Source organism: Typopeltis vanoorti, chromosome 6, assembly GCF_054136105.1.
Source record: "Typopeltis vanoorti isolate ZY-2024b chromosome 6, IOZ_Tvanoo_1.0, whole genome shotgun sequence".
Lineage (NCBI taxonomy): Eukaryota > Metazoa > Arthropoda > Arachnida > Uropygi > Thelyphonidae > Typopeltis > Typopeltis vanoorti.
The window spans coordinates 62,335,910-62,357,198 of NC_143554.1; the positions used below are offsets into that span (position 1 = coordinate 62,335,910).

The 21,289-nt window shown below is 36.7% G+C and overlaps 1 protein-coding gene across 1 annotated transcript in view; it reads left to right on the forward strand.

Moving 5' to 3' along the window:
- Pgant5 (polypeptide N-acetylgalactosaminyltransferase 5) overlaps positions 1-21,289 on the forward strand; it is a 325,123-nt gene that overhangs the window by 128,841 nt on the left and 174,993 nt on the right. The window contains exons 2-3 of the mRNA XM_090394846.1: positions 12,687-12,872; positions 16,302-16,783. Of these exons, the coding sequence (XP_090250972.1) occupies positions 16,561-16,783 (223 nt within the window). The 5' untranslated portion in view covers positions 12,687-12,872; positions 16,302-16,560. The remainder of the gene's footprint in view (positions 1-12,686; positions 12,873-16,301; positions 16,784-21,289) is intronic.

Consider the following 21,289-nt stretch of genomic DNA (forward strand, 5'->3'; position numbering starts at 1 on the left):
ACTCATTTACCACTCTCCAAGTAAAGAACCTAGCTCTAACACCCTTGTCAACCACGCTCTTGCCCAGCTTCCATGCATGGCCCCTAGTCCTCCCACCACCAGTCATATTTTCAAAAATATCTTCTGGATCAATCTTATAAAAACCCTTCAGTAATTTGAATGTCTCAATCATATCACCCCTCCTTCGCCTATCGTCCAATTTCTGCAACCCACAAATCTTCAACCTATTCTCATAAGGTTCATTCCACAGACCTGCTATCATCTTGGTCACTCGTCTCTGGACCCTCTCCAATTCCTCCCCATCACGAAGAAACCCTGGTGCCCATAACTGGGCACAGAAGTCCAGATGGGGGTCTTATCAAGGCTCGATACAGAGGAACAACAACTTGTTCGTCTCTGCATGTTAAAGTATTTTTCAGAAGCCAAGTGATTTGGTGAGCTGTTTTAGTTACTTTTGCAATGTGCCCCCTAAACTTCAACTCCCTATCCACCAACACTCCCAAATCCCTGGCCTCATCAATCTCCTGGAGTATGATTCCACCAATGCGATATACTGCTGCTATTCTTTTCACCCCAAAGTGCATAACCTTACACTTTGCCACATTAAATTGACATCCATTTTTCCTAGCCCAGTCCTCCAAACTATCCAAATCATCCTGTAAAATTTTGACATCTTGTGCACTCACAATTGCTCTACCCAACTTTGCATCATCAGCAAACAAGTGAACACTTCCTCTCAGATCCTTTCCAATATCATTGATGAACAAATTGAAAAGCAGTGGTCCAAGAACAGAGTCCTGTGGCACTCCACTAGTCACAAGACGTCTTTTAGACTCCACTCCTGAATAAACCACTCTTTGATATCTCTCCTTCAACCACCCTCTTATCCATCTCACCAACCCTATATCTATACCAATCTGCTCCAGTTTACTGATTAGGGTTCCATGTGATATCCTATCAAAGGCCTTGGCAAGGTCCAGTAGTATCACTGTAAACCCATTACCCCTATCCAGTTCAGCCGTCACTGTGTTATAAAACGTGAGCAAGTTACTGAGGCATGATCTACCCTTCACAAAACCATGTTGTCCCCCATACAATATCCTATTTTCATCTATCCAATCCTGTATTCTTTTCTTGACTAATTTCTCTAAGACCTTGACAATGATTCTTGATATGCTAATCGGTCGGTAATTTACAACAGCAGTCTTGGAACCACCTTTATGCAGTGGAACTATTTTCCCCTCTTTCCACCTGCTCGGGACTAACCCAGACCCGAGACTCAAATTAAACAAAATGGTCAAAGGTACTGACAATTCTTTAGCTGCTTCTCGTACAACACGAGCTGGTATACCATCCAATCCCACAGATGTATTGACATTGAGGTTATGCAATAGACTACTCACCTCCACTTCATTAACCACAATTCCCGTATAATCTACTGGTTTATTCGTTTCTACAATGTCACCACCTGGATGATATACTTTTGCAAAGTGCTCACTCAGTAACTCAACTATCTCAACTGATTCAGTTACCTCCCTACCATTGGCATTCTTTAAAATCAATCTGCCATGTACATTTTTCCTTTTACTTGCTACATATCTAAAAAACTGTTTAGGATTCTCTTTAGCCTGCATGGCCAATGTTCTTTCGTAATTCTTTTTTGCTTTTCTTACCACACTCGTCACCCTTCTGGCCTGCGCTTTATACCATTCGTGTGCCTGCCGGTCACCCTTCTCCTTAAATTCCCTCCATAGTTGTTTCTTTTTTTCCAACTCAAGCTTAATGGTGTTATTCATCCATTTAACCCCTACTTGATTTATTATTCGGACTCTAGGTATACAGTCAGCCATTGCTTCATGCAAGCCCTTCTTAACTATCTCCCATGCACTATCAACTTCTAGTCCTTGCAGTTGTACATGCCATGGCACTGAACCAATCAAACTCCTAAGCTTGTCATACTTTCCAGCCCGATAATTCCACATGTACCCTGTCTTAATTGAAAATTCTACACCTTTAGCCACCTCCCAAGTTAAGACCCGATGATCACTCTCACCGATTGGTGGCAATGTGGTCATATTTGTTACAGCCAAGTCCTCAGATGTAATTACTAGGTCAAGCACTCTCTGACCCCTAGTATTTTCCATTACATGCTGTCGCAGATAGTTATCCCTTAATAACCGCATAAAATCCAGTTCCTTCCTCTCGTGTGTCCTCTCCTCACTCCAATCAATGCGAGCATAGTTGAAATCTCCCATAATAATCACCCTCCTTCCACCCATTTCTTCTATTTGCTTGTGCATACTGTCACCACCATCTTTTCCATCACCTGGTCTATAGCAGCACCCAATTGTATATTTAGTTCTGCTAGCCACAATCTCACACCAAATGGCCTCAAATGTGCTCTTTTCTCTATCCTGCAATTCAACTTCTATTCTCCTTGGCTGGAGCTCATCAGCTATCATCAACAATACTCCTCCCCCCATTTTATTCTCTCTGTCATTCCTGAACACACTATACCCATCACATTCAATCCCACTAGTTATATCATCTACAGTCAGCCATGTTTCACTAATACCTATAACCTGTGGTCTGGAAGTGCCAACCATGGCCAAAAACTCTTCCTTCTTGTTCCTAATACTCCTAGTATTAGTGTACATGAATTTAAGACCCCCATTAGCCCCAACCCTACCTTGATGCCTTATATTAAATATCCCACTCAGATTTGTTGTCCTTATTTGCTCTGGCATATTATATTCATTCTTACATTCAACTGCCTCCATAAGGACTGTATCTCTACTCCCCCCCCTAACAAATCTAGTTTCCCTGAATTTGCACATCCACTACATTCAGCAACACTTTCTCAAGTCTTCTTACACCGTAACCATTCAAATGCAAGCCATCCATCTTATATAGATCCTTTCGCCCATCAAACTCACTCCACACATCCACAAATTCCACACCACTCGTCATACATAACCCACGCATAAAGTCATTCGCAATTATAGCCTACCAGTTTCGATTGTCCTTTCAATTTGCATTTACTAGTTTTTATGTCTTTTCATAAACGCCTTGAAAAAGCCAGACAGTCTGCTGGTGAAACTGGTAGGCTATAATATAAGTTTGTTTTTATGATCGGCATTAAATAAAATTGTATTTTAAGCATAAGTTAATATTGAGTTAAACTCACTTAAGATATTCTTTACACTCAAATTGTATAAGAATTGACTGGTTGTTGTTGTTGTGATGTTCTATCGAGTCGTTTTCGACTCCTGGTGATTCTATGAATATACATTCTCCATTCAGCTTCAAAGTGTTCAAAAATGCAACAGCTTCATTTTTGAACACTGCTATAATCGTGGTCCTTTTCTCTTCATATAAAAATATTTCTGTAATTTGTTTTACAAAGCATACCTGTATTGAAGAAAAAAGAAATTACCCTGGCCATATCTTTCAGAATTTCGAAGCACATTCCAGTTGCTTCTTTAACTCCATCCACCCACCCATCGAATTCTTGGTCTTCCTCTCTCCTGCTTCCATCAACTTCAGCAAGCATCATCATCTTCTCCAGACTGTCATTTGATCGCATAATATGTCCAAAGTATGACAATTTTTGCTTGATGATCATAGCATCAAGGGAGCAATATGGCTTTATTCTGTCTATCACTGATTTATTGGTTTGCTTTGCAGTCCATGGTATTCTTAGTAAGCATCCCCAAACCTATAATTCAAATGCATCTATCTTCCTTCTTTCACTCTTTCTCAGGATCCAACTTTCACATCCATACAGTACACCACAGGAAATACCATTGCTTTCATGATTCTCATTTTTGTTGCGATGCTAATATCTTTATCTTTAAGAATGACTAGCAGGATATGTTAAATTGTATTTAGGTTTTAAGAGTATAAATGTAGGAGAACTAAACCTAATTTAGAAACATTTGTAAGTAACTATGACGTGTGATTTGATTGTATAAAACTTGCTAATGTGGATCAAACAGTGAAATAAGAATTCTTGATTTAATTAAATGGTTTGTGAACAACACATTGAACTGATTTTGTCAATGCACTATCCCCAAAAATTCGAACCTGCATATGATTTAGTGATGAAAAGTCGAGTATTTATCTTATATTAAGTGATTAAGTTCAAGCCACTTAGCGGAGAATAGGAACAATATCTGCAGTCTTCAGTTTAGAATCTTACAAAACTAGCACTCAATACATAGTCTAACCGGTGAAGTCGAAAAACAAATTTATTAGACTACAGAGTGTGAGCAAATAAGATATACTAGAATACAACAAATGGAGGCAGTGAAAATTAAGGCAGTTGACATTTAACGACATTTAAAGCCTATAAGAAATAAGATTAAGCCAAAGCAGGAAGTTTACAGTTATTCATAATATGGATCACATTGAGAAGCAAAATGGTATTAAATCTGATATCAAAATTGGCAATGTAATCCCAGCTCTTTACTTTATGCAGATGTTATACTTCTGAATAAATCCAGTACAAATCTGCAAGATTCCCTCGCTAAATTAAATAATTGTTGTAATAAATTTTTTGTGAAAATCAGCAATAAAAAGACAAAGAAAATAGGCAGAAACACTGAAAACAACAATGTATCCTCAAGTGAACCTATAGAACAAGTAAAACATTTCAGATATTTAGGCACAATTTTTAGTGAAGATGGTAAATTAAATTTGGAAATAGACAGCAGAATTAGCAAAGCTGGTAAGGTAAGAAGTCAACGGAATAAATTTATATTGAATCAGAGAGAGATTAGTCAAAACACTAAACTAGCTGTATAGAAAACAGTATTCAAGCCAATTTTAACGTATGGATTTGAGTGCTGGGTTAGAAATAAAACACTTGATCAAAGACTAAAAACCTTTATGAAACAAAGATAATAAGCCAAAAAAACACTTGATCAAAGACTAAAAACCTTTATGAAACAAAGATAATAAGCCAAAAGGCCAAAGCCTTTTGGCTTATTATCTTTGTTTCATAAAGGTTTTTAGTCTTTGATCAAGTGTTTTATTTCTAACCCAGCACTCAAATCCATACGTTAAAATTGGCTTGAACACTGTTTTCCAAAAGGCTATTTTACCGGCAAATTTGTTAATTGAGAGCAAATTTGTTTTTCATATTTCCCTTTGTCTTTGTGAAGAAACCTGGTGGTGGAGAAAGTTTGGGGACTGTGGGATTAACTATACTTGGTAAGGATTTGGATTGCTCTGGGTCTTTTGTGCTTATAGTGGTTGGTTTCATTGTAGTTGGCAGCTTGTCTGATTAGTTGGTTTGGGTGCATGTTCACCTTTGAGAAGAACTTTTCCACTAAGTCATGAAGGAGCAAAGAGATGTATGGAATACTGGTCTTCCATACATCTCTGTATGGACGACCAGTATTCTGTGGATCTGGGTATTTCTGATAAACCATGGGGCATCCTGTAGCATCTGCAGGCATTTGTTTTGTATTCATTGCAGTTTTAGTATGTTTAATTTGGAGGTATGGCTCTATGTTGGGGAGGCATATGTGATTATGGGATGTATCACCATCTGATAGAGTAGTAGTTTGTTCGTGTATCTAGTTTGCTCTGATGGTTGATCATGGGATAGAGTTAAGTGATGGCCTGGTGTGTGTGTGTGTGTATATATATATATATATCTCCAGTTTTACTTTTTTGGTCAGTTAGGTAAAGTAGCAGTTCATTGTAAAGAACTTAAAAATACATGTACTTGAAAAGTTTGGGTTTGCTGAGCATGCCCCTCACATAAGCTGTTCAGACTTAAAAGAAAAAATTATACATAAGAGAAGATTCTTATATAATCTGCTCTACAAAAGAGGCTCTCATAAAACCTCCAGCAGTCAACAGATTCATCATGGGAGTCTCACTCAGTAGGCAAAGTATCTATCACATTCAGCCTTAAAATTGTTCACAACACATTCTGACAGTGCATTCTGCTCATCCATCAGTTTCCATATGAAAAATTTATTCTTTACCTTCCCTCTTCACCACACTTATACAACTTCCAGAGAATGGCATCATGTTCTTTTCCTTCTCACCCCTTCACTCTGTGTTTAATCCCTTTTGTATTAATCCTGCAAAACCTCTTTACAACATATATTGCCTCTTTTCCACTTATTCCACTTTTCCGCATAAACGCTGTAATTTATATTTCTTCAATAAATATTCCAGAATCTTGATATTGCCTTAGTTCTCCTCTGGACCCTTCTAGGGTTTCTACCTTACAGCAGAAGCTAGGTGACCCAGCTGTATACAGTCATTTATGGGCAGTGTGACCAGTACTTTGAATATTGGTACAGTTGCTTTCTAATTAAATTTTCCCTTATTGTGCACTGCTGGCACAGTAAAGGGAAACAGGACTACATAGATGCACTGGGTAGTCCTGTGTGGTAGGTCATGTGAATTTGCGATATATAACTATCTCATACAAATTTGACTAGATGGACTACATTTATCCCCATTATGAGAAAAAGCATCAAGAGAAAAATTAATTCTGCTTTCTCATCAGATTTCTCCTCCACCCTATCCTACTACTAATCTTTGCTAGGACTTTAATTATGTGCTACTGTATTGCAACTTGTAGATGCCATATATGTATTGTTGATCATTCTCTGTTTATATGGCAAATGTCAAAGGAGTTTGTGTGATAAGTGACTTACATTGGCCAGTGAAACATTTCACCTTGTTTACTATGGACTTTAAGTGTGATTCTGATGTTTGGTCTACAGATAGGATCTTCGTTTGGTTTCTTTCACCTCATCATCTTAAATGCAACATTCTTCAAGGACTTTGCTGACACCATAAGATCCAAAAATACAGCAGAAAATGGTTGTTTAAGTGAATCCTGATTAATGAACAGAACGGATCTTGATAGTTATGCATTAGGATGCTTCCCAATCAGCCAGCAAATAATCCTGTTGCCATTGTAAGATCTTGCCTATTGAAATCATGTAATGACTAGGAGATTATGAGTGCTCTCAGTGTGAGAGAGAGAGAGAGAGAGTGTTCACAAATCCTTCACCCACCTCCATATTTTTAATTAACTTTTATCCATAAAACCATGAAAGCCATCATGGATAATTAAGTGTAACACATTTTTAAAAAAATACAAAAAAAAAAAAAAAAGCATAAACAAAACATTTGACCACTGCCGAACAAAAAAGAAAAAAAAAATGCAAGCAATAAATTGATATGCATCACTGTTCAGAAACATCTAAACCAGACCTGATATCTGATCTTATAAATTAAGTTCATAGAAGTCATTTATCAGAAAGTTGCTTTTATATCGTTGGCTTTTAGTTAAGAAACTTATATATGGATTCTATACAAGTAAACCAAGAATGCTTGCTAAGCCTTCAAACTTAGGTAACATGTATTCACTTTCATTGCAGGTGTACAGGCATTTAATGATTGTGTTAGATCCTGAGTGAAGAAATCTTGCAAAAAAATCATTCATTCAGAATCTAGCATACTAAATTTACTAACAAAGAGAAATACCTGCACATCAGCTGAAATCAAAAGTGAAACTTCTTCACTTTATGTATAATATTGCAATTTTATCTTATGTTCCATGTATTTTAATCTGTTGTGATTATACTAAGATCGAATTAGAGAATGTTTTAAAGGAGGAATTTTGTTAATATTAATTTTAAGCCTCACTTAAGCTGTATAGAATAACTGTGAGTCACCAGATAGTTACAAAGTAATAATTCTTAGAAAGTACACATGTCCAGCGTAACACCAGTGCAGTAACTTAAGCGGAATGTATATCGACGCGAATTCCGTAAATACAAGAGCATAATAGTGTCGGAAAAGCAAGGGATGAACCCAAGGGAGGAAAAGAGATGGGTCGTGTGCATAAAAGGGGGATCGTCCCCTTATATTCTTCGTTAGAAGAATATATGGGGACGAGCGCCCTTTTATGCACACGACCCATCTCTTTTCCTGCTTGGTGGTTCAAAAGTTAGCGGGTAGTTCGCGAAGGGGGAGGGGGTGAAGTCTGTGCTAAGATGTCGGACAGCGAGCTTTCTTGAGAATGGAGTAAGATTCTATGCAGAGCTGAAGGTAAAATTTCCAGTCCTAGCAGAACAAGCTGTCACTGGAAAGTCCCATTGAAATGTTTCGTGAGGCGCAAAGATTCGAGTCCGTTTTCGGCCAAAATTTTGAAGATGTCATAACCCCTACGTTGGTGTAAGGACAGACAGGAAGTAACTAGACATACACGTGGTGCTGAAAGATGCGGGAAAAAGGTTCGGTAAAGTAAAATTACTCTAATTTGTGTATGATATTCCTTAGAAGAGAGAAGATTATATGTGTATGTAAATTAAGAACATTTTCTAAAGAACTTTGTGGACAGTCTCTAATTAGAAAGTTAACCTCCTTTGAGAGTAAGAAGAATTGTTTGGAAGAGATCTTTTGTGTTGTATGTGATAGGATTAACTTAACGAGATTAGAATTGTGGATTTTTAGTAACTGAGTAACATTAGAATGTTTGTTTATATTATCTTATGAATAGCATTGCAGAAAGGAAATTTAACTTAACTTCATATCATTTGCAATCTATCCCAACTTTCAATTACCGTGTTTTACATTGTTTCACAAGGTTTGATTTAATTTAGAATATGTTAACCTCTTGACTCGAGTTTTTATTTAGTATTCAGTCACATTAAGTGTACGAATTTTTGTGTATTCTGTTTAGATATTCCAATAAACATGTCAATTTTACCTAAACCTGAGTCATGCCTGATTAATTCCAAACTACCACTTATAAAAATAGAACCTATTTTGGCAGGAAGGAATTAGAAAGTGTATATAATTATAGATTTAGGTCACGACTGCAATAATCTGAATCTATACGGCAGTGTTAAAGTAAGATATTGTGTAAAAAAGCCACAGAATCTAGTATTGTCTCCCTGAGTAAGGATCCTATTCTGCTATAGGATACTGGCTGGTGCAGCAAAATATAAATTTGCCAGTATCTGAAGAGGAAACAATCCTAGATGTAAACATATTAGGCCTTATATCTGAAGAAGTAAATTAGCGATAGAAAGATAGAATAGGAAGATATAAAAGCAGTAAAATATAGAGAAAGTAACGACCTAACAATAGAACAGCCAGTAGGATTTTAATTGAATAAGGTTTTAAATAAGATAGGATTTAATCAGGGGTGCTTAAGGGTCAAAGCTGTATAACTGAGAGGAGACCTCCACATAGCCTTTAAAGGAATGCGGAGAACCGACCAGGGCTTCTGACCTAATGTCCAATCCTCACCTTCTCGTGGTGCACCCTGTTGGGTATCTACTTTGATACTGAACGAACGAGGATGGGCTGGCAATTTGGGATTTAGCCGACCAAATTGTATTCTTATTGGTTAAACCAAAATAAAAAATGATGGTACAACATGACAAAATTTCATGCCGGCTGGGGCGTCGCCCGGTTAAACAAGGCCCCCGTTGTTTTCGCCAGGGAACCAGGGCGAACAGCGAAAAGTCAGCTACTGGAACAAATATGAAAACAAACCCCAACTCAACATCACCAGAGTTAAAGATCGGTACTATCAACGTAAGAAGCCTGAATGGCAAAGAAATGGAGCTAGCTGAGGAATTAGATAAGTACCAGATCGACATAATAGGGGTGACTGAAACAAAAAAGACCAAAACTGGTGAGATCTTTCTGAGCAATAAATACAAAATGTTATATTCAGGCAATAACAATCAAGGAAAAGAAGGAGTAGCCATAGTATTCAACACAAAATACGAGGCTAATCTTCTTGAATGGCAGTCAGTTTCAAGTAGAGTAATGTGGGCAAATATGAGAATGGGGAACTGGACAATGAGACTTATTTGTGCCTATGGTCCCACAGAAGGTTCTACTAAGGTAGAAGTGGAGGAATTTTTTGAGGCTTTAGAAAAAGCAACTGACACAATGAAAAAGGAAAAGTTGGTCCTTGTTGGGGATCTAAATAGTAGAGTAGGAAATGATTGTGAGACATACAAAAATATTTTGGGAAAATTTGGAGAAAAGAGCAAAGCTAATAATAATGGCAAATATCTGTTGGATTTCTGCTCAGGACATGGACTGGTTATTACTAACACCATGTTCCAACATAAAAATGTGCACAAATTCACATGGAGAGAAGAGGCTAGGAATAAGAAAAGTCTCATTGACTATGTTATTGTTGATAGTGATGTTTTCTCCCTGGTGCAGGACACCAGAGTGTACAGAGGATTTGAAATTGGAAGTGATCACTATTTAGTCTTGAGCAGGATAAAATTGAATTTCATATTGAAAAGAATAACATGTAAGAAAGTTTTAAAGCGAATAAAAGTTGAGCAGCTCTCAGATGTAAACTGTAGACTAAAATACAGAAATATTATTGAAAAGAAAATGAAAGAGTTTGAGAACAGGAATCAAACCTTGGAGATTCAGTGGCAAACTCTGAAGGAAACATTGATTGATTCTGCCAGAGAGGCATGTGGTGAGGTTGTGTGCAAAGATAAAAAAAATCAGAACTCCCTGGTGGACACAGGAAGTTAAAGAGGCAGTGAAGGAAAAGAAGAAAGCATATCAAAAGTTCCTGGCAAATAAGTCAGCTTTTACTCTTACAGAATACAGAGACAAATGTAAGAAAGCTAAACAGTGTGTAAAACTAGCTAAACAAAAGTCATGGGAGGACTTTGGCAAGAATATAGAAAATAAATATCAAGAAGGTGGCAAAATATTCTGGAGGTTGTTGAAGAAGCTTAGGAATGGAGGAAAGAGTGCTGTAAAAGGAATTAGAGATGATAATGGTGAAATGAAAACAGGAGAAAAAGATATCCTTGAAGTATGGAGTAATTACTTTGAAAAACTGCTAAATGAAACAAGCAGTGATGACAGCACAGTGATAAAAAACACTGACCAGGCATGCAGTCAGGAATACATATCCATACTTGAAGTAGAAAAAGCCATCAAAGGCTTGAAATGTGGAAAGGCAGCAGGAGTAGATGATATTCGACCAGAAATGCTGAAGTATGGTGGTATAAGAGTCTTACAGTGGCTGCACTGCATAGTTCAGAAAGCCTGGACAGAGGGACGAATTCCCGATGATTGGAGTAGAGCTCTCATAGTACCCATATATAAAAAGGGAAATAAAACTGAATGTGAGAATTACAGAGGTATTTCCCTACTGAGTGTTCCTGGCAAGATCTATGCAAGTATACTTGAGAAACGGTTGAGAAGAATTGTGGAAGAAAAGCTTGGTGAAGAACAAGCTGGATTCAGGCCAAATAGAGGCTGTCAGGATCAGATCTTCACTTTACGACAAATAGTCGAGAAACCATGGGAATATAACAAAGATCTGTATTTAAGTTTTGTCGATTTGGAAAAGGCATATGACAAGGTGCCAAGAGAGAAGCTATTCAATACGCTGCAGTTATATGGTGTCAATGGGGCATTATATCAAGCAATACTTAGTCTTTATTTGAGTTGTGAGTCAGCAGTTAGAATTGAAGGAAGTACAGGAAGATGGTTTAATGTTAAATCTGGTGTGAGACAAGGATGTACATTATCCCCTCTGTTATTCATTATCTATATGGATCACATTATGAAGGAATGTGGTATTAAACCTGATATCAAAATTGGAGATGTTAATGTCAGCTCTTTGCTTTATGCGGATGATGTTATACTTCTAAATAAATCTGCTACAAGTCTGCAAGATGCTCTGACTAAATTGAATAGCTGTTGTAATAGATATGGTATGAAGGTCAGCAATAAAAAGACAAAGACAATGAAAATAGGCAGAATCATTGAAAATGTCAACTGTGTTGTGAATGGAGAACCTGTGGAACAAGTAAAACATTTCAGGCACAATTTTTACTGAAGATGGTAAACTAAATATAGAAATAGACAACAGAATCAGCAAAGCTGGTATCGTGGGAAGTCAATTGAATAAATTCATATGGAATAAGAAAGAAATTAGTCGGAACATTAAATTAGCTGTATACAAGACTGTGTTCAAACCAATTTTAACTTATGGATCTGAGAGCTGGGTCAGAAGTAAAACACTTGACCAAAGACTAGAGACCGCAGATATGAGAGTCCTGAGAAAGATTAGAGGCGTGAACAGATGGCATCAATGGCAATAGCATATTAAAAATGAGGATATTAGGAAAGAACTTGACATTGTCAGCATCCAGGAATGCGTTAGCAGAGCTAATCTCAGATGGTATGGTCACTTAAATAGAATGGGAGAGGAAAGATTAGCAAAACAAGTGTTCTCTGCCAGGTTGGCAGGAAAACGACCCAGAGGAAGACCAAGATATAGGTGGATTGATACGGTACAAAGTGCCTTAGACGATAGAAATATAAGATCTGATAATGTTGGAGTCTTGACAAGTAACAGACTGATTTGGAGGAAAATTGTAGATAGGAAGTTAGTAATGATGTAATTTTTTCATGTAGTACTGTCATATCCTGTACACCCTGTGTGGGTACATGGCAGGAATTTGATGATGATGATGATGATGAGGATTTAATCAAGTAACAACTAAGTATAAACAAATTAACTATAAATAAAAATATTTAACAATTTTAGTTAAGAAACTTATGAATTGTATACAACTAAATCAAGAATGCTTGCTAAGCCTTCAAACTTAGGTAACATGTATTCACTTTCATTGCAGGTGTACAGGCATTTAATGATTGACATAATCTACTTCTGTGCATTGTATCATCTTCTCAGACAAGAGAGCGTCTGTCTGTCATGATGTATGTCTCTTCAATGTGCAAGTGATAGTGACCTTGATTACAAGTGGTGGATTGAATTGCCAAAGGATAGAGGAATCCTGTTTATTTTATGGATGTGAGAGGTAGGTGCTGCAATATTGATTACAAGTATTCCATAAAGAGCAATGATTTTTATTTTATGGACAATTTGTTTTTTGTCTGCTGATAAGAATAGAACTTAACAGATTCAAAAAATATAAAGAATTAAGTATAATTCTTTTATAGCTTCACTCAACTTGAGAATGGAAAGCCAAAGAAGATCAGTGTATTAAAGATTGTGACGTGCTAGTTACCTGAGAACTACATGGTTTTAAAAATAGAAAAAAGGAGTGGAGGTATTAGTACTGTTATCATCAAAACTATGAACAGGAGTGGATGTTAGGGAGAGAAGATCATTAACATATAGGAAGAAGAGTATGCTGAGCCCTGAGTTCCGCCATCATTAATTGAGAAATCTGATGAAAGGAACCACCCACTAAAACCTGTAAATGGCCAGAGGGGAAGCTGGCAGTCCATTCACAGAGGAAGGAAATACCATAGGATGGCATCTTGGTAAGAAAGCCACAATGCCAAACTCAATTAAATGCCTTGGAAATATCAAGAGCAACCATTTGAGTTTCTCAAAACTTTTCCATGGCTTGCATCACTGTTGGGTGAGGGTTAGCAAGGAGATGTGCTGTGGAACAAGAATTGCAGAATCCATTTTGATGATCATTGGGTAACCAGTCAACCTCTAAGTAGTGAAGCAGTTGGCTGTTGATGGCATTTTTCATTATGTTTAAGAGTATTGAGGTCACAGCAACAGGGTGATAGTCTGATGGCTAACTTATCTCCATTTTTTGGAATAGGATGGACAAATGCTTGATTTTCCAGGCTGTGGGGTAGATGCCAGATGAGTATGACAACTTGAGATAATGCAGAACAGGTGTGAATTCTGGAGCACAAGCTTTTAGTAACACAGGAGTACCATCAAGGCCAGGAGACAGGTATCAAGGCAGCTGAGGATTTTTCTGATATCTTTCTGTTAAAATTTCATAGGCAGCATATTGTGGATATTTTGTGGAATGGTAGAAGGAGTTCTGCCTTGGTTGTCTATTTGAGAATTGGAGGAAAAAGCTGATGCCATGAGGTCTATCCTTTCTTCAAGGGATGTTGAATTTTTAGTTTGGACTGATGTTGGCACAGCTGTTGAACTAGGGTTTGGATAATGGTTGAGGATTTTGAGTGAAGTGGGGATAAAAGCACTCTTCCCCATGAGAATAATTTCTGTTATTACAATCAGAAGCAATAATCAGATCACAGAACCAATGCATAATAAAAGTCCCAAATATCATCCCGGTTGGCACTGTTGTAGTATCACAGGATACAAGGCTGTAAATGACTGGAGAAAAAGCCGATCTGTAATAAAGGAGACATGGACATTATGGTCAGACTTGCCAAGAGGGGATCTAACATGAAAGGTGTATTTGGAGGGAGAGCTAGTTAAGAAAAGGTCCAAGGTGTTGGGAGAACGAAGAGAATTATCTGGAATTCTGGTGGGTTCGAGTACAATTTTTGTTAAATCATTGCCAACAGGAGACAGTTTGGCTTCTTTCCCCTGGTCTGTGGAACTTAGGAAGGGAAGTTAGTCCGAATTGTGGACATTGAAATTGCCAAGGAAGATTATCTTGCAGTTAGGGTAGTTGGATTGTATATGATCGACTTTTAGCAATAGTCGGAGGAATCGCCGGAATTTGTGGAGGCAGCAAATGAAGGCAGTGAAGTGAGGTGTGGAAATCTTGAGCCAGAGCAGATCAAATAAAGATGATTCCAGGTTTAATAACTTTTTTGTCATAGGACATCAGACCTGATAAAAGCACAGGTTTTGCCTTTCTCACAAAAGACATCATGGAAGATGTAGCAAGAAACGTTGTGGAGGGTGCCAGTTTATGGTTATGTGATAGATAGTATATTGGGTTTGGATAACTGTAGATGGTGGTGCACATTGTTGATATTGGAATTAAGATGCCTGGTGTTAGTGAAGTCAGTATGGAAGATTTTTTTTATTGAGGAATTCTGATGTTTTGTTGGGAAGTTGTTTGTTATATTTTGCACTTTTTTTGAAGTGTTTTTTTAACTATCAGATTCCTGTGCACTGCCTTGTGGCTGACCAGCAAAAACTGCTTTTCTTCTGTATCCTCAGATGGAGGAAGTGTTGGCTCCTTGATTTATTAATAACAGTGTGTTGTGCATGCCAAACAAGGTCATTAACTGCATTTCATGTGTAAAAGAAATAGGAATGGATATAAGTAATTTGGGGACCTACTCTGGAGATGAAACATGGCAGTATCCATTACATGCTTATAGGAACAGGGTAGTGGTATTTTACTGCATGATGAAAGTTATGTCTGTCCCCCTTCCACAGAAGTCTAGTTAGTATTTATTTCCTCTACCTAAGGAAGATATGCTTCTAAGTACATAACTCATATCACTAGAGTTCCATTTATGGAAGCAGGTCATGCAACAAGGATTTGAGTTGACTCGATGTTGACTAGCAGAGACTCTATATTGCACACTGCCACCCATTTATGACCCATACATAGTACTGTTGTGGTATAGGTTTTGTCACTTCTTGTGTCTGGGATGGATATTAAAGTTACATTGAGCATTCCAAAGGCATTGCTAATTGATTTGCACTGCTTCTCAGGTGATTTCTACCACTCATCTCCTTCTCATTTTAACCTCTCTTGATTGCCACAGTCACGTTTGTTTTTGTTTTTTTTCTCAAACAATAACTATAGCTACATTCAGCATCCCAAAAACTATCTGATTGTCACTGTTTCTCATGTTATTTGTACCACTGATCATCACTATCTTCTTCATTTTGATCCTTCTTAATTGCCATAGTAACATTTTTTATTATTCCCCCAAGCAAGCACTCTTACATTCTATATCTCAAATCATCAAATCTCCTCATTATACTCTCTCCTCTCCTGTACTCTCTTTTGTTTGTTCCTCCCACTTCTTATCTTCCGCTCATCTGTTTCCTTACTTGAGCATTTTTCTTTTTACTATCCCTCTCTCTTAACCTCCCCATTTTCTCACTCTCCTAGCCAAGTTGGTCAATTTGAATAGTAAGGTTTAAAAGAATATATGCTACTTGCAGTTTGGTGAATGTTTTTGTAATTCTCATTCTTGTATTTTGTAGATGCAATTTTATCTTTGATTATCCAGACAGCAAATTTTATGTTTTTTTACTCTAGAGCAATCAATTTGTGCTGTTAACATTCACTGTAAATATATATCAGAATTATTACTGAAAAGTATTATTTATAAAGAGCATTGCACAGTCTTTGCTTGTAAGACAATCATTTGTTTTGCCTCTTGTTTTATAGTCAGGATAAAATAAGTTAATATCAAGAAAAGTAATTAAAATGTTCATTACTTATTAGATAAGGGTTAAAGATTTTTTTCTGTTCATTTGAAGTTACCTTATTCTTTGTAAATGTATAATCTTTTTTTTCTTTCTATAGATGTGTGAAATTTCCTTGTCAACAATATCCAGGTTATTTTCTAGTACCAAAAAAACATTCACATGTTCTCAAAACATTAAGCTATGGAGCTCCAAATTGTATAGCTTTACAAACAATTTCTGTGAAAAACTATATTCAAGTGATATGTTGTGAATCTGTAGTCTAGAAAAATAAGTGTATCAATACACCCAAATTGTTTACTTTTCAATGTCTGAGAGGTAACATAAGCATACATTTTATCCGATTAAAGCAGATAATAATGCGCCGGATACGACTGCATACGTGTAAAATAATACTGGCAACTTCCTTGGTGTGGCTGATGGTTGGAGTTGGTCTGCTCATGTATTATACTGACTGTATAGGAAACACTGGCTGTGATAGGACTGGAAGACTGCGAAGAGCTATGAGACTTGATGATGAAGTGCCTTTCACAAAATCACCGAAAGCCCCCAAGGGATTCTTTAAAGTATGGAATCCAGTAGGTAAGTGAACTTTTATTTCTTTAAAAAATTATATGCATATGAACAGAGGCATAGCCAGGGGAGAGCGGAGGGAGCGGTCCGCCCTGGGCGGCACTTTGAATCTTTTTGAACTTTTGCAGTTAATCCTAAAATACAGTCTCGAGAACTCAGTTCCAAATATTGTTATACTACTGCGAATTTTCTTCACAATTGCTTTTAAGTGTTGCAAGTTGTGAGAGGAGTTTTTCTAAATAAAATTAAGAATTACCTACATTACTATGAAATAGATTTTGCCAATGTCATCGATTTTGCTAACAGCAAAGCAAGAAAAATAACATTTTAGAATGTTGAAATTAAAGTTTTACTTCAAAAATAAACATAGTGTTTTAATTTATTTCTCTATACATCATTTTGACTTGTAGTATTTATAGTGTGTATTGAGAGGGGTGGCAAACTCAGGGGCAGGCCTGGGCGGGAAAATCTCCAGCTACAAAACTGCATATGAAGTTCCACTTTCCAGGATAATTTTTAAATAAATGCTAATATATAACCACTATATCAGAAGAAATTCAAGATAAATTATTTTGATTCATATTATTTTTCTTAAAAAGACTGCTTCTGGTCTGTGTCAAAAGAAAGTCATTATCTTCAAATAAAAAAAAAAAAAACGAAGTTATTAACAAACCTCATTGGATTGAACAGAAGAAATTCGGTGCTCTTGTTAAAGATTTGAATTTATGTTATCTGAACTGTTTGAATCTCAAAATTAGAATTTATCAGCTTCAAGAATGAAAATATTTGTTTTTAGAAGAAAGAGAAAACATGAAACACAAGCTCTTCATTGACTCTAAGAAAATATTTTTGCTATTGCTGTAGCAAAAATATTTTGTTACAGCAAAATGTTCAGAGTTGATGTTGAAAGGTTTTGGAGCAACAATAAAGGTGAAAATTATTAACTAGTTGATGAAGAAGATGAGATTCAGGAGGCATCAAAGATCGTTCCTTTATTCTCACCTAGACTAAGTGAAAATGTTAATGAAGCAACACAGAAGTAGGATTAAATGACTCCACTAAGACTGTGATGGAACATCATGCCATGGAAAATGGAATGCTAGTGCAATGGAAGCCTGCTGTTGGTTTCTTCAAAAAGAGACACATCGGAACATGCTTAAGTGAAACAAAGTACTTAAAAGCACTTTTAAAATTGTATTTTTAACAATTTTCTTAATCATTGTAAATGAGAGAAATTAGCCAAAACACTAAATTAGCTATATACAAGACAGTATTCAAGCTAATTTTAACTTATGGATCTGAGAGCCGGGTCAGAAGTAAAACACTTGACCAAAGACTAGAGACCGCAGATATGAGAGTCCTGAGAAAGATTAGGGGCATGGACAGATGGCATTGATGGCAATATCATATTAAAAATGAGGATATTAGGAAAGAACTTGACATTGTTAGCATCCAGGAATGTGTTAGCAGAGCTAATCTCAGGTGGTATGGTCACTTAAACAGAATGGGCGAGGAAAGATTAGCAAAACAAGTGCTCTCTGCCAGGTTGGCAGGGAAAAGACCAAGATATAGATGGATTGATACAGTAAAAAGTGCCTTAATAGATATTAATGTAAGATCTGATAATGTTGGAGTCTTGATAGGTAACAGATTGATTTGGAGGAAAACTGTAGATAGGAAGTTAGTAATGATGTAATTTTTCATGTAGTACTATCATATCCTGTACATCCCTTGAGGGTATATATCAGGAATTTGATGATGATTGTAAATGCATAATAAAATATGCAGGCATTTAAAATTTCAGTGTTTACATTACAAAATGCAACTTATTTCTCATTGACAGTTTTGTAGCCAAGCTTGTATTTTAGCACACTTGCAACAAAGAACCTTGAAGTACTGGAATTTTTTTTTTTTTAAATCCATTTTTAAATTCTACACCCTAAAACACTTAATATCTACCGTTTGCATTTTGAACAATTTTGAATAAATTGTTGATAGGAAACTAGCAATTATGAAAATTTAATTATATTGGACTATCATAATATCCTATATTATGACTGATCTCTTAAGAGTGAATATCAGAAAACATTCAGGGTGATCATGCTCTATATAGCATGATCACATGATTTTCTATAACATGAATTATTATTATTATTAGACACCTCCAGGGAGTCCAAAGACTCATCGAGGGAGGGCACCTGCTCTACAACTCTCTCTCCACCACTCAATCCACCAACGCCATCTACTGCCAACCACTAGTATTTTCCACAGACAATCACAAACATCCATGCCCACGGCGGGATTTGAACCCGCAGCCTTTTGGCTGGAGAGCTGATACGCTGACCACTTTAGCCAACCAGGCTGGCTAATTCTACTATGAAAGGGTGTAAACCTTTAGTGGAATAAGAGTTAGATAAGCCCAAAATTCTGCACTTGCAGTTAAATATTCAACATTTTCTGGCTACTTCATACCTAAAAATAGGTTGGTCTTTTCACATAAAGTGATGAAAATCATCCTCTAGAATGAATTTAGCAGTAAACAATATTGCTAATGCCTGTAACTGATGAAAAGTGAGAAGTTTAATGAACACTTAAACAACTTTCGCAAAAAAGAACTCGTGGACCATTTGAAAGCAGTTGCAATAATATTATTTTGAATATGCTAGAATATTTAAGAAATGTCAGAAAATAATAAGTTACATGTGCAAAGAAATTATATTCTTATTTAATCCTTTTTCCAAGTGTATGCAAACAAAATTTGTGAAGCATCTTCCCAACTAGACTACTTATATATAGAGATTGATGACTATATATAAATTGCATTAATACTCATCCCATAATGTAAAGCACACTTCCTCTCAGAAGTGCATAATGCTGTGCATTAAGGGAGGGTCACTACCCAGACTGGTTTTGACCTTTATTGATGTCTCATCAGTGGGAGCCAGACCCAGGGAGATACCAAAGTAGAATTAATGCAGAAGTCATGTATTTAACATAAGAAAGTGTAAATTACTTCCTAACCAAGTGGAAAAACTTTCTATATCTGGTGTTGGCCAGAAGTACGTTGGTAATTAAGAACTGGATGTCAAAACTGACGATGATATCTGTAAGCTGAAGGATTAGGTTTTTTTATTTTTGTTAAAAAATTCTGATGAAAGACTCCCTATTCTCTTCAGTACAACCCCAACCTTCCTCTTGGGTATGCTGCATGGATGATGTGTTCACCATATGGCCACACTCAGAAGCACCTTTACTGATTTTCTTAACCAAAATCGACAGCCTACATATGTATCAACCACAACTGTAGAAAAAGAAAAGTACAGAAAATTAGCCTTCCTGGACACCTTCCTTTCCCATACCTCATCTGGAATACTTAAATCTGTCCACCATAAACCTTCCTTCACAGGCTTCTATGTATAATGAGATTCAGTTCATCATCCATCTAAAAAAAAACACGTACATCCTCAAATCTTTCCTCTAAAGCATGTTACCTGCTCTAATTCTAAGGATCTCCAACAAGAAGTGAGTACCATCCAATGCATCATACTACAGAATGGCTTCACCTCAAGGAAGCTTAACTGTATTCTGGACACTTACAAGCCTAATCCTAAGAACTATATGGCTAGTCCCTTTTTTGTACATTGTGGTGTCTCAAAGGCAATTGCAAGCATTCTGAAAAGATACAGTTCAGTTCTTGCATTCTTCCCTATCAACAAAATCTCCTGGTTACTATCCTCAAAAGATAATTAGTTCTCTCTCTCCTTCCTTGGTGTTTACCAGGTTCAGTCTGAGCACCTCTACTTGTACTTTGGACACCAGTCTTATATCACAATAAACCTGAAAAATCTGGCCTTACTCAGCATGGAGTCGACACTGACTACAATGTCCTCTGGTCCAATAATACCTTTTACACCGGTGCCAGTTTAGGTTTGAGCGGTAAAGAGAGTGCTGAAGGAAGCACTTCTATACTACCACTCAAACTTAAATCGGAATGACTGTCTATCCATTGCCAAGATTTGGGAGAATCTCTTCCTAAAAAAAATGGCAAGCAATATCATGCTTCCTTTCCCCCTCCTTTTTTTTTTTTAATATAATGCTGTCATTCAATCATTTTGTTTATTTAATTAATTAATTAATTTATTTATTTTTTAGGCTTTAATTTGTTCATCTGCCTGGTTGATCGAGTGGATAGCACACCTACTCTCCAACCAAAAGGTCATGAGTTCAAGTCCCATGGTTGGCATGGATATTTGTAAAAGCCTACTCTGGACATGCTTGTATAGCTCCTTGAGTTTATAAAGGCTCTTTTTAAAATTGTAGTCTTTTATTTTGTATCCATCCATATGGTGGCACTCCTGCATATGGCTCAGCTCTGTAAATAGGATTAAAGCTCCCCCTTGTGATTATGCTGATGCACTGATGGTGGCCTGTTAATTTCTGGCCAAAATCTTTGCAGTAATAAAAAATTATTCTTCATTCTTGTGAATACATATGTCTAATAATCATTACTGCATT